Source organism: Hippocampus bargibanti, linkage group LG04 (assembly GCF_051943395.1).
Source record: "Hippocampus bargibanti isolate YZ-2025 linkage group LG04, ASM5194339v1, whole genome shotgun sequence".
Classification (NCBI taxonomy): Eukaryota; Metazoa; Chordata; class Actinopteri; order Syngnathiformes; family Syngnathidae; genus Hippocampus; species Hippocampus bargibanti.
Genome location: NC_142737.1, coordinates 20,996,669 through 21,015,183, shown reverse-complemented (window position 1 = coordinate 21,015,183; position 18,515 = coordinate 20,996,669). Strand labels below are relative to the sequence as shown.

Sequence of the window (18,515 nt, the reverse complement as noted above, 5' to 3'; positions counted from 1 at the left end):
CCCCATAAAACATAATTTTCTCCTAAATAAGCCTTAAAACTACACAAAATATACATTCTTTTATGTATAATAAATGTGCTATTGTATTGTAATTAAAGAAATAAACGATACTGTATAATAAAGTTTTTTATTTACCTTTGTGATGGTCATTGATGTAGTTGTCTCTTGATGATATCCTAGAGAAGTTGCCATGCTTTCTCGGCGATAATACCCTCACTCACAATGTACCCTGCTATCTGCTTTTCGTTAATCCTAATCATCAGACGTTTTTCAACCTCTTCTATTGCCTGAGACCGTTCCTTAGACAACACAGAAACACTTTTAGCAACATATAGCAATGGTCGACTTACCATACTGGACGCGAAGTCACACAAACCTTGTTCGTGTTTTTTTATGATCTCCTTCTTCTGCTCGACCATAATTTTCTTTGTGTCCTCTTTGGCTTAACACTAGCCTGTGGTGGGGTCTTTTTCGGTCCTATAATAGCAAAAGTACTCCGCTCGATAGCAAATCACATCTGCACTCAAAGGGGGTGTGGAAAACTACTCCGCCAGCCACCGTGGTGCTGTGTGGTTTGGTTCGTCCGCCGAAAACTAGTTCGTATGGCAAGATTATATTCTCATGAATTTAATGAGAAAAAGTTAGTGTGCTAAAGCTGAGGTATCACTGTAGTTGCTTTTACTTTGAGGTAACAATGATCAACCATTTTGACCATTTTCTGGTATTGTTATGGTGTGTTGACGATTTTCTGACATTTTGCCTCAGTAAATGAACATGACATTGTGGTCAGGGGAGTTCAGCATAAAGCTTTTTTTATGTTGTTGCTTCATCGCATGCTTTGTATTTTTTTGATGAGACAGTTGATTTTGTCTTTGGAGTCATATTTGTAAAACTGTGTTTCCATTTATTAATTTATTTTTAATGAGAAGCAGTATAACATTGATCATGGCGATGGAGAGAGAGAGCTTTTTACAGTTTGCGTGACCAAAGGAGGGATGTGTTCGGGGTTTCACTTGAAAGGCCGTGCGTATTTTGTGCATGAGTGCTGTATCCCCCTCTAGCTTCCAAAAGGTTGCAGACGCGTCTTGTCCATTTGCGTGAAATCCTACAACAGGGGTCAGGAACCTTTTTGACTAAGAGAGCCATAAAAGTAAAATATTTAGAAATGTTTTTCAGTGAGAGCCACACACACGCGCGCGTGCACATACAAACGCTCGCGTGCGCGCGTACACACAGACACGCGCGGCCACTTTTCAACAAAATATCAGCATGTATTATTTAAAATAACTTTGTGATAGTACTCACCGTTAACATGAATGGTTTTCCGTTCCTCGTGATTGGTAAAAATCCAGGCAAACGATCGGAATGAAATTCAATTTGCCGGTCCAGAGGCGAAGTTACTGCTAGCTAGCCTGCACACGGCTCATAAACTTCCACACTTGCTATCTGCAATCTACTTCTCGCAGAAGTATGTTGATGCTAACGTTAACATCGGGCTTGTTAAAATGTCACTGACATTCGACTGTTTCATCGATGGTATTGTATCATTGCAAATTAGAATCAGAACATTTTCTCTCCTCTAATGCTCCGGTGCATTCACGCTGAAGTGCACTAGTTGGGCTCATTTCAAGGGGCGTTTACCTGTTTCAACATGACGGCCACTATCATCCAATCAAAATGGCGCTTTCGGCCAACCTAGGCCAGTGACATCCAATCAAAATTGCGCTTTTCGCCAACTGCAGCCCCAACGGGAAATGAACGGCGAAAAAACGGAAATATGTATTTAGTTTTATCGGCGAGCCATATGCAATCATCAAAAGAGCCATATATGGCTCGCGAGCCATAGCTTCCCGACCCCTGTCCTACAACATAAATGATTACATATTAGAGTGAGGTTGAGGTCAGGTAGAGTTACGATCTGGTCATGTGACTGAGGTTGTATGTCCTGGGAATACTTACTTGCCAATTTATCAAGTGGCTGAATGGAAAGTAATGAAATAAAGTCTTCCAACACATCGCCCTTCATTTTATTCATTGTGTCGTCATACTATGATGCATTTGTAATACAGTAAAGTCTCGTTATATCGATATTCAAGGGAGTCCGAAAAAATATCGATATAACCGGGACTATCGATATATCCGATCCTGCGCCGAACTGCATTAAACAAAAGCCGCCAAAAGAGGGCAGCCAAGCGCCATATAAGAAACGGAGCTGGCCATTAGCTCCCTTTTTTTTGGGTGAGAGATGTTCCCCTCAAAATGGCACATATAATTCTTTAATGATTGTAAACATGTATGCTTTAATCTTCAGAACTACAGTGTATTTGAAACATATTCATAACTGGATGTGTAACAAGAAAGCATATTATCCGAATCTGAAGCCATTGTTTGGATTCACAAGCAATGCAAGACGTCTTGGCGTGAAGTCATTTTTATTTGCATTTGAATAAAAAGTGACATTGGCTGTCCTTTAATACACAGTATAGAATGTTAATAATTTTCAAAATCATCGCGCTTCAGCAGACAAAACAAGAAACATTGTTGCAAAAAACGATTGCATTCATATACAGTACAGTGGGCATGTACATAACACAACAGGGAAACTGCAACGCTTACATCTTACTGTATTATGTATACAATTTAAAAAAGTCATCAATCTTCTTCTGCTTCCCATTTTTACCTTTTAACACAAACACTTCAATCTCGTCTGCTACACACGAGCTAGCGTCTGAAAATGAAAATGGCTCTGCTACACGGGTGCTGGGCACGTAACCAAGTCACCTGACCAAGTCGACCAATGGCGCGACTGATGGCGTGACACGTAACCAAGACACGTGACCAAGTTGACCAATGGCGCGACCGATGGCGTGTCACGTGACAGTCACACGGCCAAGTCGACCAATAGCGCGACCGATGGCGGCTCATGTGACCAAGTCGACTAATGGCGCGACCGATGGCGGCTCACGTAACAAGACACGTGACCAAGTTGACCAATGGCGCGACGGATATATCGATATAAACAACAAAAATGGCCGGCGGGGGATGAAAAGGAGCACCGTAATAACCGGATTATCGTCATAACCGGGTATCGTACTAAACGGTACTAATTATACATAAAAAGACTAGAAATGTGCAAGGGAAATGAAAATAATATCGTAATAAACGGTACTATCGATATAACCGATATCGATATAACGAGACTTTACTGTATGCCCATATTAAATATTCATATTAAATGCATTGGCATCAGTTTGTCTGCTCATTACTGATATACCTAATAATTCATCAAACCGTTACAATGTATAAGTTGTGTGCTCCTTTTTCATTGTTCTGAAGTGTCAGTCATGCAGCTGCTTTTAGCCTAAATCTCCCGGCTTATGAGTATATGTACTGTATGTGTGTATGTGTGTGTGTGTGTGTGTGCGCGCGCGTGTGTGTCCGTGTGTGCGTGTGTGTGTATGTGTTTTATAGTGGAAAGATAGTGGCGCTGGTGTGACACACTGTGACACTCCAGGACCTCAAGGAATCCTGCCGTGTTTTCTGTGTGGTTGCCAGGCAACACAAGGCCTTGTTGGGGGCGAAAAAAGCTTGTGATAGACATTGTCGGGCTCGTGTGCTGCCTGGGTGCCTTGCTCCACCCTGCTTTTGCTTCATTGACATTGATAGTTAAATGTGCTCGATCTGAAATGCGTTGGACTTCTTTTCATGTCTATGAGACGTCCAATATGAACAGCGTTTTATGTCGTGCCTGTCTGTGTGGAAAGCAACATATGTAGTGACACACAGCCCGCCAAAGTGCACCCGCCATATGTTAGTGAGAGTGACGGCAACACTTTTGTGTGTGACTCTTTTTTTCCTTTTAAACACACCAGACTTGTACATCTTTCATTCATGCAATTTCTCCCACCCAGATTTCTGACAAACCCACTTTGCATGAGCTGTAAATTAATGTGGAAACACGAACGAGGCACGATTCATTGACATCAGGCTGTGCGGAAATCTTGTAACATGTACTTTTCTTGAGATTTGTGTGTGTCATTGAAATCTGTGAAAAAGAGGCTCTATTTAAGTTTGAAAATGAGTTATACCTTGTCATGGAAGTAGTGTGAGCCAATTTGGATGTGCAGACTGCCGTGACTACACTTGCACTTTGAAGGAGAATGTGCTTTTGTTTGACATACATGACAAAAAAAAAATCATTGTGGCAGAATACAATGCTTCGGACCAAAATCTATGTCTTTCATACTCTGAATTATAAAACATACGTTAAGTTCATTGAAGACTTTAAATTGCCCACAGTGTGTGAATGGGCATGTAAATTGTTGTTTCTTTGCATGTGATCCCTGAGATTGGTTCGCAACGAGGCAAAGGTTTACCCCATCACTCACACAGTAACCTAGCATAAGCTTTAGCTCAGTTGTGATTCCAGTGGGGGAGGATACCAAACGGGTGGATGAAGTTTTAGAATGTAGAGTATGAGTCAAGTTTGGAACGGATTTTATTACAGACAGTGGTGTTTTAGGTTGTTTAATTACCTGACATGTTTTGGCGTGCCTTCATCGGAGTGCCACTCCAAGACATGTCAAGTAATTAAACAATCTAAAACACCACTGTCTGTAATAACAGAATCGGTTACAAATTAGATAATAAGAAGACAGAATTAATTTAACACAACTAGTATGTGTCAAGATTACACAAAAATGGATGACTTGCACTTTATTTTGAGGTCTTTACGATCGTCAACGCGGTCTCAGTTAATTTATATACTGTATTTGTTTCCCATTTGACTTGTTGGCAATTTTACCAACACAGTAGTTTTCCAGTATGGTATACCCTCTGGATGATATGAGTCTTTTGCCTATACAGGAAGATTACGAGGTGACACCTGATGAAAAAAGAAAAAGCAGAGGGGACGAGATTGTCAAGACCTTTCTTTCCAAACAAGTGAGTTAATTTCTCTGAATTCATGAAAACTGTTGGTGTTCTTATTTAATAAACATGACAATTGTGTAGCTTAACATGGTGCAGTTTGAGAAAACGTGTGTATTGACAAGGAACATCGTATGTGAATGTTTTGATGTAGTCACCTCAGCGTGTGGACATTGCAGAGGTGTTTGCAGATCAGTGCCGAGAGAACCTTGAGCTCAGTCCATGTAAGGAAATCTTTAGCAACTGCCGCAAGTGAGTCACCTCTTATTCTTTACATCCTCTCACTTGCCCACAGGACTCACCTGTTTTTGTCCTTAACACACCCATTTATAGTCTATTAAGCGTTGCCTTACATCTTGCTGTAATAACCAAGCCCTACATTTGTGTTTTGGAAGCAGAGCTGTACACGACTACCTGAGCGGTGCTCCATTCACAGACTTTGAGAACAGCATGTACTTTGACCGCTTCCTGCAGTGGAAGATGTTAGAGAGGTCAGTTTGTATAAGGTGGACACAGAGGACCCTCGCTATTTTCCGGGATAAGGCGCAAATCTGACCCCAAAATTCTGCAAATGATTGAGATGCTCTCCTAAAAGTGATTAGCATTGCCTGAATTGATAATAAACCACAAACCATAACTATACTACAATATATGTTTTCAAAAGATGTTTGTAGCATATACAAACACTTCAAAATATACTCCTCTAAACAGTTTACCGTCAAACACATGATAAAGAATTGCTGTAGCATTGCAACACGGTGTCGTGCAATCAACATTTGAATGTCAAGGAAAGTAGAGGCGTTACTGTCCATCGATGGCGCCGAGGCTCCTTGGCCTTTTCTGCTCTTGCTTCTGGCCTGTGCTGGTGGGAAAATCCACTGCTTTGTAAGCCACTGGCGCTGACCAACATAGCAGTTAGCGCTTCGGTGGTGATGAGCACTTTGGTCTTTCCTGGCCCTAAATTGCTGGATCCACGCAGTTAAAACGCAAACTTCATTTCAGAGCAGTTTTCCACAGTTCTCTCAAACTGTCAGTTGTTGTTAATGACACTGGTTGTAATGACGTGTAATGACATTTTTTCCAAGTTTAGCCAATCTGTCTTACCAATAATGAAAAATTGTTGAGTTTTTCCATGATTAGTAGAGTACAGTGAAGAAATGAAAATATTACAATGGATATAGTCCCCAATGCCAAACTGCAAATATGCTGGGAACCACTGGAAACACAATCCATTTGTGTTTTCATCACATCACTCTGCACCAACTAGAAATTAGCCCATTAAGTAACAAATGGAAGGACATACCAAAGATGGTGCTTCACCATGTGGCTAACTGTAAAGAGTTGTATTCTGATATTGTATTAGCAAAAAAGTTGCAACAAGCAGGTTTTAGAAGGTAACAGCTGATTTATGGACGCTCCTAATAGGAGTTGATCACTCTTGGCAGGAACATCTCTGATGCAGAGCGAGCACCATATCAGATGCAGTTCCAAGTAAACAGCAGGCTCTCAGAGCATCCTTGATCATATCCGTTGTCTGGAAAGTAAAATTGCACGCAAGAGGCCCCACCCCATGCACAGGAAACAGACTCAGGATGGTATTGAGTTCTGCAGATAATATCTCTGACCTAATCAATAATACAGTATGCAAGCATGTATTAATGGGTTTTCCTGTGTCTGTGTTTTGTCAGGCAACCAATCACTAAAGACACTTTCAGACAGTATCGAGTGCTGGGGAAGGGAGGATTTGGAGAGGTGAGAGATACCAGCTTGTCATACACTACTCGGGCAAAAGTATTAAGACTCTTCAAAGGTACTCATTTCAAATATCTCAGAGATTATTCGTACTACATTTGGGGAAAGGAGTTCAGATGTCACTGATGTGGGACAAGGCACAAAGATGCTATGATAATCATAAAGATGTTTGCTGGTTTTGATGGATTCTTCCATTCCAAACTCGTCTCAAAAGGCTTTCATAGAAGTTGCTCTGTGTACTGTGATGCTGTCATGCTCAGCTTACCCCAAAACTGTTCAAAAAAATTGTTAGCAGGGAATTGCTCAAAATTGTTTGCATAGATGTGTCTCCATACCTTTGTCGATAAAAACAAGGTCGGTACATTCCTTATTTATTACAATGTGAATAATGTGTCATGTATTTTGGTTTGTCTCAGGTCTGTGCCTGTCAAGTTCGAGCTACAGGAAAAATGTATGCCTGTAAGAAGCTAGAGAAGAAGAGGATAAAGAAAAGAAAAGGAGAGTCGATGGCACTCAATGAAAAGCAGATTTTGGAGAAAGTTAATAGTAGATTTGTCGTGAGTAAACATTAAAAACCCAATTGCTATTTTGTCCTTGCTACTTTCAAGCACTGAATGATGTTCCCCTGGCCTCTAGGTGAGTTTAGCGTATGCATACGAGACGAAAGATGCCCTCTGCCTAGTGCTGACCATCATGAATGGTGGAGACCTAAAGTTTCACATCTACAACATGGGCACGCCAGGCTTTGACAAAGACAGGGTCCAGTTTTATGCTGCTCAGATTTGTTGCGGTCTCAAGCATCTCCACAGGGAATCCATTGTCTACAGGTATCAATTTAAAGAAGAGGATTTTAGAGTTTTGATCAGACATTTATAAAAATATCTACGCAGAACTAAGCCAGAAGCACAGAGTCAACTTGATGCTTGCTGAAGTACACTTGACCAAATAGGTACAGTTTGTTGTCTGCATATATTTCATTTGAGATGTATATTTTTGACCATGCTTATGTAAAAAAGTCCCAAACATGCTCACATATTTAGTTTGTACATATTTATTTCACCCTGGAAAAAGAAACATTAAAAACTCAATACATATTTAATGCGTGGAAACTTCTGATCACAACTCTAACCAAAAAAAAAAGATTAATTTCAGGGTGTGTGCGTGCATGTGTGTACAAATGTGTCTATGATTCCTTTCTTTTTTTTCAGAGATTTAAAACCGGAGAACATCCTACTTGATGACAATGGTAGGTTTTGTAGCATGATCAAATGTGTATTTTAAACTTTGACACAATTGCAGCCTGTTGACTTCAAAATTTTGCAATGCCATGTAGTTTGAAAGTATTGTAGTTTGGTAAAAGTCACACTGCAGTTTTTTTTGGAGACTAGAAGATGGGTCACATGATACACTCTCGGTTTTGATTTTTTTTAAATATGGTATGATTGACTAAATAATTCCTAATAACAATAACAATAGAAAATAATAATTTCTGTTTAGCACATCTGTCTCACAGTCGAAAGGTGTTTGCTTGGTCTCCCGGTGCCTCAAACCTTCCAAAATCATGCATGGTAGGTTAATTAAAGTCCCTTTAAAGGACAACCAACGTCACTTTTTTGTTTCCTAACTGACATCAGAAAAACGTTTTATAGCATCTAAAATACCCAAAACATGCAGTATGATATTTTTAGTCAAATGCAAAACACCAATAAAATTGACTTAAAGTGTCTAAATTCTAAAAAGTACTTCAATTTGAAACCGGAAGTGCCCAGTTTCAGAAGGTCCCGCCCCCTTGTTGGTGGTGTCACGGCAAGGCGTCTTGCCTTGCTGGAGAATCAAAACAATGGCTTCAGATTCGGAGAATATGCTTTCTTGTTACACATCCAGCTATGAATATGATTCAAATAGTTCTGAAGGGGAAAGCATACATGTTTGCAATCGATTAAAGAATTTATTCCGTGTCATTTTGAGGGGGGAAATGTAGCACCAAATGTGTGTCATCTGAGGGTGGGGGGGTGTAGCAACGAAAAGAGGCAGAAGAGGGCGACAAAGCTCAGTGAAAAGCTCCGTGGAAAGCTCAGTGGAAACAGGCTGATTAATTCCTTAAAATATTTGTCAGTGAATATCAAATAGATGCTCGGTGCCACACACAAGGATTCACCATCGCGTTATTTGTTATGTGTTTTCCTTCTAATTTCGCCATCAACACGAAGTTTGCAGACCAAACAAAGTATTGCAAAATGCATTGAGGTGATGCAAGGTATGTCCTTTCCCGCTGAGGGGCGTTCCTTCAGTGACATTAGGGTGAGGACTCGTCACCAACTCAAAAACAAGACTTCTGAAATATTCAGCGCGAGTCTTAAAACGTAAAATATAGCTATATGCGGTGGAATCTTATTAAAATACGCTCAGTAGAAGTCATTTGAAGCCATTTTACAAACTATGAGCACAACCTGTGCGGAGACGTCGGTTGTCCTTTAATTGTAGGGTGTGAATGCACTGCAAAAACAAATCTAAAAAAATAAAGGAACACTCTGCGGAATATTATCAAAGTCAAAGTCAGCTTTATTGTCAAATATGCTAATATGCATGACATACAGCACAGATGAAATTACTGTCCTCTCGGACCCAGCATGCAAGGCACTTATAATTACTTTAAGCATGAAAACGCCAATTTGCCGGGAGAGGGGAGCCGCTGCGTGTTCACGCGCCGCCATCTTGGGAAAAAAAATTGAAAAAATAACAAATATGACAACACAAAGACATAGAGTCATTCATTCTTCAGGACTTGCTGTACCCTATTTGTGATGACATGAAGCAGTTCTAGTTGAACTGCTTAGTTAGTTAGTTAGTTAGTTAGTTAGTTGAGTATTATATAATATTCTTAAAACAAATGCACATAGCTAGCCTTCAAAGGTCTGTCATAAAATCAGTGCAGTATGTACTGTAAGATAGTACACCACATCTATAGAAGTTCAGTATTTTTCATTTTCAAATGAATTAAAATAACTGGACAGCATGTAATTCATAATTTCAATTTTGAAGCAAGCAGTCTGGTTGGTTAGTGTATCAAACTCACAGCGCACATGTACCGGGTTCGATTCAAGCTTTGGTCTTCCTGTGTGGAATTTGGATGTTCTCCCCATGCCTACGTGGGTTTTCTCAGGGTTCACCGGTTTCCTCCCATATTCCAAAAACATGCACGGCAGGCTGATTGAACACCCTAAATTGTCTCTGGGTGTGTGTGTGGGGGGGGGGGGGGTGCGTGCGTGTGTGTGTGTGTGTATATGTGTGTGCGTGTGCGTGTTTGTGTGTGTGTGTGTGTGTGTGTGTGTGTGTGTGTGTGTGTGTGTGCGTGTGTGTGTGTGTGTGTGTGCATACGTGCGTGTGCGTGTGTGTGCGTGTGTGTGTGTGTGTGTGAGCGCAAATGGTTCTTTGTCTCTGTGTGCTCTGTGAGTGCCTGGCAACCAGTTCAGGGTGTCCCCCGCCCACTGCCTGAAAACAGCTGGGATAGGCTCCATCGCACCCCGCTCCCTTTTTGATAATAAAAAGCAGATCAGAAAACGGATGGTTAAATGAATTTTGAAATAAACGTTGTTTGTCTATGTGTATTTCGATCAATTGGCAACTGCTCCGGTGTGCCTCCAGCCTCTTGCTGGGGATATTGTTGCAACCATGTCCATTGGAAATTCGGTTGTTAGCATTGTTACTGTTTTATTGCAGGACACATCCGTATTTCTGACCTGGGCCTTGCTATTAAAGTGCCTGAAGGGGACTTGATCAGAGGAAGGGTGGGGACAGTGGGCTACATGGGTAAGTCTTCATTTGATTAACAACTCAAGCAAAGTGTTCATCCTGCACAAATGGTTTGCTCATGTTTAGCTCCAGAAGTGATCAACAATGAAAAATATGGTATGAGTCCCGATTGGTGGGGGCTTGGCTGCCTCGTGTACGAGATGACCGCTGGCCGATCGCCCTTCCGTGCCCGCAAAGAGCGAGTGAAGAGGGAGGAGGTAGAGAGGAGGGTGCAGGAGGAAGAGGAGGAGTACAATGATAAGTTTACAGATGACACCAAGGAAATCTGTCGAAGGGTGAGAGGGTTGACTTAAAACACGTTTACGTGGATGAATTGTGTAGTGATTCATCTCTCCTTCCAACTAATTTAGCTCCTCGCCAAAGACCCAAAGCAGAGGCTGGGGTGCCAGGGGGACAAAGTGGCAGGGGTCAAGAGCCACTCCTTCTTCAAAAATATCAATTTCAAGAGGCTCGAAGCTGGAATAGTGCAGCCTCCTTTTGTACCCGATGTGAGTAGTCTGATACGCGGCTTTCCCTTTATTTTCACCAATCAGGGCCGAGCTATATACCAAATTGAATGTCATGTTATCCTTTTCACGGTTATTGGCCTCTCACAGCCTCGGGCAGTATACTGTAAGGATGTGCTGGACATCGAGCAGTTTTCCACAGTCAAGGGAGTCAATTTGGACCAAACTGACAACGACTTCTACTCCAAGTTTGCTACAGGCAGTGTTTCCATCCCATGGCAAAATGAGGTAAGCATGTGTGCCTTGACCTCGACTGACAATATTTTCATACAAATATTTTGTCCAGTACACATAACTTAATGGAAGAAGTCTCTCACTAAAGTTTAATTTATTGTGTCTGTTTCTTGTAGTTTGTAGTGTATACAGAAAATGATTTGACTCTCTGTTCGTCAACAATGAAATCAATGTTTGTAATAGGCCAGAGGTGTTCTCTCTTCTCCAGATGATAGACACAGAGTGTTTCAGAGATCTGAATGTGTTTGGCCCTCAAGGGATGAGACCTCCAGACCTTGACTGGAATCAACCTCCGGAGCCTCCCAGGCGCAGCCTGTTGGACAGGATCTTCAGGAGGCACGTACGTAGAAACAATTGAATGAATTTCATGCTACAAACTGCAATTCTAAAGTCAATCTTTTCTTGCCTTTTATTAGCACCCAGGGGTGTCTATCTCCCACAGCCGTGTGCAGTCTTCCAGCGTAAACTCTGTGGACTCGATGTCCAACTCTGCCCCCTAGTGGTTCAGTTACAGCGTGTGAGCCAACTACTCAAAGGGAAGGAACTCTGAGGGTTTACCCACTGTTTATTAGTTCACAGTCGGTTCCCGAGATTGTTTAAAGTCTCGTGGGTTCAGCGCATAAAGTGGGGTTGACCAGGCCCAGGTACATCGGCCATTTTGTTAGTAGGATGGTCAGAGATGTTTTGAAATATTTGGACAAAACATTTTACCCTCAGGATTGTTGGACAACAGAACAGAGCTACTTGAGCTGATGAAAGAGTTAAACTAAGATGATATTTTTTAGGGGATCCATTGTGTCATTGAAAAAAACAACAGTAGGAGGAATAGGAAAGTGGGTCCTGGTTATATTTCTTTTTCCCAAAAATGTGTATCACTGATAATATTTTCTCCATATTTCCCACTTCTCTTACCTCACACCACACCTTAACATTCAGAACAGACCACCTCATGGACAATCTGAGCTCATAATAAGGATCGTCTCATGTATACTCAGGCCTAAGCTTGCAAATCAATTGTGTCGTGTTGAATTAGTGGTCTGAAGATGCGTGAGAAAGGTATATGAGCTGTTTGCTCAAAATAATACACACAATTATGTCAACACATTCATGAAATGATGGCTGAAGTCATTTTTTTGCAGAAAGAAAATTCAGAAAATCTTAATTGATAAAATTAATAATTTTGCATGATCTATTCAACTGAGGATGTTGGCAATTTTAGCAGAGGTGATTAAGAAAGACACACACAGACACACATGCATATACATGTGAGTATCTATCGATCGATAGATATCCAAAAAGGACATGTGCCATTATTTTAACATGGTAATTGCATACCGACACATCTGTCAAACAGATGCACATTAAACAGCATTGTGACAATCGTAATGTGTTGTCATTGCATGGACGAGTGTACATATGGACAGTTGTATCCCTTTGCTTCTGCATACCTCATTCCACTGATGTTATTGTATACCAGACAGCACAGGCATCACCCTCGGTGTACAGTGTCACTTTATCGTTGACATGATGAGACATTTCAAGAATAAATATGTTGTACAGGATCCGAGATGTTTTGTTTTCTTGAGGATTTTTTGCACAAACCCCATGAAATGGAGAGGAACACATGCACTCAGACTGTCTGAGAAGTTGCACATTTTTTTAAAAAATATCATGCTGTTTTTTTTCACCCAAATGTTTTACCTCTTAAGGCACATTATTGCATTGGTGATTCCACACAATGCGTCCTTTCTGTGGTTTACTTACTGCACTTGGAAGATGAGTGTTCTTATTACCTTTATGCCTTTTGCATTACAATAATATTGTTGACTCACTTTTACATGTTCTGTTTCTCTTTGTATTGTTCTCCTTAACATGTTCAAAATGCCTCATCTTGCCTAAAGGCTCCTCATCTTTTCTCAGTGAGGATGTTAACTCTGAATGGTTGACTTTATCTGCATTTTATTTATCTGGTCCACTTCATTTCTGTCTGGAAGGAAAAAAATGCCTGAAGAAACCGAAATATAATACAAAGATAACATGGCCTTCCTGCAGCAGCAGAGCCAATTAAAAAGGACGAGCATCGCCTCGTCTTCCTGTTTTTAAGAACAAGTTGTTTTGCTATGTGGAGAGATTAATTTAATTCACCCATTCTGTCGCCCAACTCCATATCTCTGTGTACTTGTTATGAAAACAAAAACAAAGAAAATATCAGAATCAGACTGAAGTGCCTCCTTGTTTGCATGATCTCCCAGACAATACCCACGTTGCACGCAGACATACACGTGTGTTCGCTGAATGTCTGTCATACTCATATTTGTGTCACTGGCAACACATCAATACAAATACACAAAACGTTGCTTTTGGAGATGTGCTGGGTGCATGTGAAAACCAAACTCACTGTGTCTTTCAAGTCCCAATAAACTTTGTGCTTGAGGGTGAATATTCCACAGTACACTTTTCTATTCATTTAACGCTCTTCCTTATTGCTCATGTTTATGTCATGACACGTTTCAGGCCAGTCATTTTGTGGATAATGATTTTTTAAAAACAAATGGACAAAGGTGATTTGTTGTCCTTCGCTGTAAGGAAGCAATTTCACCTTTACAGTATTTAAAAACAGGGGTGGTAAATAATTGAATGAAAAAAAATGCACTGACTTGACTTCAGTTCACTTGACCAATTGTTCTCGCTATTCCACTCTATGGTACCTATCAGTACTGATCGGAAAATGAGCCATCATGAGGCAACGAGGCTTTCCATCCAAATGGTTTGCTTTTTGGCCAATGCATCATGAGGTCTCATTTGTTCCATACCGCCATCATGTGGAAAATAAATGTTGTGACAGAGAGAGTGATTAAAACGCTACCATGGATTTGGTGGTGTCAAAATGTATAGAAGAGGCCTACAAAGAAAATAATAATAATAATAATAATAATAATAATAATAATAATAATAATAATAATAATAATAATAATAATACATTTCATTTATCAGCGCCTTTCAAAACTCTCAATGTCACTTTACTGTCACTGGAACATTTTTATTCCGTGGGTGAGCAGCCAAATGCGCCAGCCTTCACTCAACCGAGAATAACTCAAATAGGTCAAGTTAGCTAGCTAGTAGATAACTAATAGCTAGCTCGTGCGCTAGTTTGACAGCTAATAGATAGCTAGCTAGGTAGCCAGCAACTTGACCCCGTTCAACCGGGAATAACTCAAATAGATCAGGTTAGCTAACTAGCTAATAGCTAGCTAGCTAGTTATACAGCTAATAGATAGCTAGCTAGATGGCAGGATTGTCACTTTTATCGTGGTATTCAGTCAGAATTTTGAGATTAAAGTCGAGATTCTGAGAATAAAATAAAAATTCTCAGCTAAAACAGAATTGTGCCAACTTTATTTTTTGACTTTGCTCGCCCTAATCCTTTTACGTAAAAATGGCAGGGAGTTGGGATGTGAATGGATGTGCGTGCGTTACTTTGTTTACTTGCTTTGTTTTAGACATTGACACACAAACAAGGAACAAGAACCACCTTTCATTCATTTTTATTAGGGAAAGTTGACACTTCACCTTTTAAAATATAAGCTAGGAGAAGACATTAAAACGAGGGATATATGTTGTCACAGTAGTTAACATTATATATTCGCACTGGTTATTGTAATGTGTACCTTTTTAGGCATCCGATGCAGAATAAATCCGCATAAATTGAAGATGCGAGTTGGGGGTGTCGTTGTCAGCAGTCACCTAATTGTGACGCGCAAAACTATGAGTTAGCGATGACGTAGGAAGCCCGTCTCGCGAGCATTGAGCGTGGCCAAAAGCCATTGACACATTAAAGATTGATAACAAAATTGTCTCAGAATACCACAAAATCTCCTCTTTTTGCTCAAAATTCTATGGTAACCTATACACTTCCAACCATATGCAAGCAGAGCCAGTGTCAATTTTAGAATCCATTACGTCCAATAAAACTATTAACATTAATGAGAAAAAAACGATGTGATCAACCAACCAATCAATCTAATTGAAGTGCAGGATGCAATTAAGCAGCTCAAGATGAATAAATCTCCTGGAAACGATGGGCTTACTTCAGAATTGTATAAAACCTTTTCTGACCCTTTGGCTCCTTTCCTGCTCAATGTTTTTTCTGAAAGCATCTCAAAAGGCTCCCTCCCCTGTTCACTCTCTCAAGGGCTTATATCTCTCATTCCAAAACCAAAAAAAGACACATCATCTCTTGAAAACTGGCGCCCTATCTGCCTACTGAATACAGACTATAAAGTTTTAGCCTCCATCCTTGCAAACCGAATTAGAAAATCCTTACCGCATATAATTAGTGAAACACAGTCAGGCTTCTTGAGTAAAAGACACATTGCTAATAATGTTCGTCTTGTATTGGATATTCTTGATTATCAGGAACTTATTAACCACAATAGTTTTATTTTATTTCTCGATTTTTACAAAGCCTTTGACACTTTGGAACACCATTTTATTTTTCAATCACTTAATAAGTTTGGTTTTGGAAACTACTTTACTCAGGCTGTTAAGACACTGTACACCAACTGCAACTCCTCAATACTGCTTAAATATGGTACGTCCCCTCTCTTCAACGTCTCCCGTGGCATCCGTCAAGGTTGTCCCATTTCTCCCTATTTATTCTTACTTTCAGCACAAATCTTATCACTCTTGGTCACTGAAAGCGAGGTCCAAGGTATTGAAGTAGCGGGCAGGCAGGTTGTGATTAGCCAAGTGGCAGATGACACCACACTCTTCCTGAAAAATCCTGAGCAAATTCCAAAGGCCATAGCTCTGGTTAAAGAGTTTTCCAAAGTGTCAGGTCTCTCGCTAAATATAAATAAATGTGAGTTGTTAGCTGTGAAGTCATGTAATGAGTCTATGCCAGGCATGGGCAAACTACGGCCCGCGGGCCACATACGGCCCGTTAGGCTTTTTAATCCGGCCCGCCGAACCTGCCCAAATTATATTAAAAAAAAGCGTCTGAAACTCATGACAAAAAGTTAGCGGACAACAGGGCAGATAACTGAAAAGTTGCCTGCCCCATCTTTCACAACCTGAAGCACAATGAGACAACTAATCACATTAAAAAACATTGTCACAAAGTATAACGTTTTTTTTTTTAATCAAGAATGTACCTACTACAAATGCTACCTTGCTTAATTTACGGTAAATGTGCATGGCTAGATTTTGCTGCAGTAGTCGATTGTCATTGTGGTGCACAACGCAACGTTTGCATTGCTTCCTGCGAGCCACTAAGCCCCTTTCATGAGTCTCACGTACACTTTACAGTCACGGTTTAATGTAAATTTACGTTTTGTAGCGTCACATATGTTGTTAGCTTCTATTGAATCTTTCTTCTGGGCTGAGGTTCTGTGCATCTATTTTGGAAAATGATATGCAATTGCACGACTTTATAACGCTTGCGAAAGTCCGGAAGAAAGCAGCATGCTTCTGATTGGCTGCCGTGCCGAGTATGCAAATTTCACTGGTTGCCGATGTCTGTGTGCTCGGCGACCGTACACGTGTATTGTTTGCGCGTGAAGGCGAGGGCGTCAGTGAGGAGTTTGTTGAGCGCGCGGTCAGGACAAACCATCTATGATTTGGCGGAATTTAACACAAGTAGGTATTATTGAGCTTGAATATTTCGTTGTGGAATAATATGTTTTGAATGTTGAAAGTGATTCCATTTTTCAATAAATGTTGATTTCTTTGACTTTGCCCCTTCAATGAAAACCTATTAAAAACAGACGCAATCTTGATGAATCACAGTGCATGTTATTTTAATCTATTTCCATTTCCTCCTCCAAGTATCTGCGAAATAGTATGTAAACGCCATATTCCTTGAGACAAATTTATTAACTGATCAGGGATATTTTTCACATTTGAAAGACAGTTAATAAATTGGGTTCTTACTGTGCTATGAGGTTTGTACACACTACATTTAAAGGACAACCGGCACCATTTTTTTGTGTTTCCCACTGACATTATAAAAACGTTTTATAGCATCTATAATACCCAAAACAGGCAGGCTGATATTTTTAGTTAAATGAAAAACACCAATAAAAATGACTTCAAAATGAATCCGGAAATGGCCAGTTTCAGAAGGTCCCACCCCTTTGTTCGTGACGTCACGCCATGACGTCTTGCCTTGCTCGAGAATCAAAACAATGGCTTCAGATTCGGAGAAGATGTTTTCTTGTTACTCATCCAGTTATGAATATGATTCAAATAGTTCTGAAGAGGAAAGCATAAATGTTTGCAATTGATTCAAGGATTCCTCCCATATCAATTCGAGCCGCCAATGACAGCAATGTAGCACCCAGAAAATGCAGAAGATTGCGCCCAAGCTCCGTTGGAAATGGGCTGATTTATCAGCTGAGAATTTGTGTCAGCGAATATCAAATAGTTGTCTTGGTGCAACACACAACAATTCACCATGGCGTTATTTATTTGTTTTCCTTCTAATTTCGCCATCAACACGAAGTTTTCAGACCAAACAAAGTACCCAAAATGCATTGTGTGTCGCTTTCTCGGTCAGGGGCGGTCCAAACGTGACGTCACATGGGGATCGTCATCAACTCGAAAACAAGACTTCGTGAATATTCAGCGCAAGTCTTAGAACGTAAACTATAGCTATATGCTGTGGAATCTTTGTAAAAAACGCTCAGTAAAAGTCATTTGAAGTGATTTTATAAATTATGGACATAACTTGTCGAGAGGCGTCGGTTGTCCTTTAATGCTTTAGGTTTAGTATTTCCGGCCCAAACACTCCCTCCAAATGCTCCTGGCCCGGCCCCTCTGTCAAATTTTATAACCCAATGCGGCCCGCGAGTCAAAAAGTTTGCCCACCCCTGGTCTGTGCTATACAACATACGTGTAAAAAATCATGTGACGTACCTAGGTGCTGTTATTGCCAAAGAAGACGAAGAGTGTTGTCATCTGAACCTCGATCCAATAATTGGTAAAACCAAGAAGCGCTTTAATCACTGGTTACAAAGGGATCTATCACTAAACGGAAGAATACTGCTAGCAAAAAGTGAGGGAATCTCTCGGTTTGTATATCCTACAATGGCTTTAAATGTGGATTCAAGCACATGTGAGACAATGGACCAAATAATGTATAACTTTGTATGGAAATATAAAACTCATATAAGAAACTCAGTCATATCCAGGACGTTAAAGGAGGGAGGCCTAAATTTTTTGGACTTTACTTCTCTAAACTATACGTTTAAGATTAACTGGCTGCGTAATTATCTGTGTAGC

General features: G+C 40.4%; 1 protein-coding gene across 2 annotated transcripts in view; it reads left to right on the top strand.

Annotated features, from left to right (window-relative positions):
- Window positions 1-12,796, top strand: part of grk5l (G protein-coupled receptor kinase 5 like) — a 40,747-nt gene extending 27,951 nt beyond the window's left edge. The window contains exons 4-16 of one of the 2 annotated variants that reach the window (XM_088994668.1): window positions 4,867-4,944; window positions 5,084-5,181; window positions 5,328-5,420; window positions 6,618-6,681; window positions 7,098-7,238; window positions 7,318-7,508; window positions 7,890-7,927; window positions 10,402-10,491; window positions 10,561-10,769; window positions 10,845-10,982; window positions 11,091-11,228; window positions 11,443-11,570; window positions 11,651-12,796. In XM_088994668.1, the coding sequence (XP_088850794.1) occupies window positions 4,867-4,944; window positions 5,084-5,181; window positions 5,328-5,420; window positions 6,618-6,681; window positions 7,098-7,238; window positions 7,318-7,508; window positions 7,890-7,927; window positions 10,402-10,491; window positions 10,561-10,769; window positions 10,845-10,982; window positions 11,091-11,228; window positions 11,443-11,570; window positions 11,651-11,699 (1,455 nt within the window). In that variant the 3' untranslated portion in view covers window positions 11,700-12,796. Of the gene's footprint in view, window positions 1-4,866; window positions 4,945-5,083; window positions 5,182-5,327; window positions 5,421-6,617; window positions 6,682-7,097; window positions 7,239-7,317; window positions 7,509-7,889; window positions 7,928-10,401; window positions 10,492-10,560; window positions 10,770-10,844; window positions 10,983-11,090; window positions 11,229-11,442; window positions 11,575-11,650 lie in introns of both variants that reach the window. The other variant, XM_088994667.1, reaches the window with a different exon arrangement.
- Window positions 12,797-18,515: the final 5,719 nt, after the last annotated feature.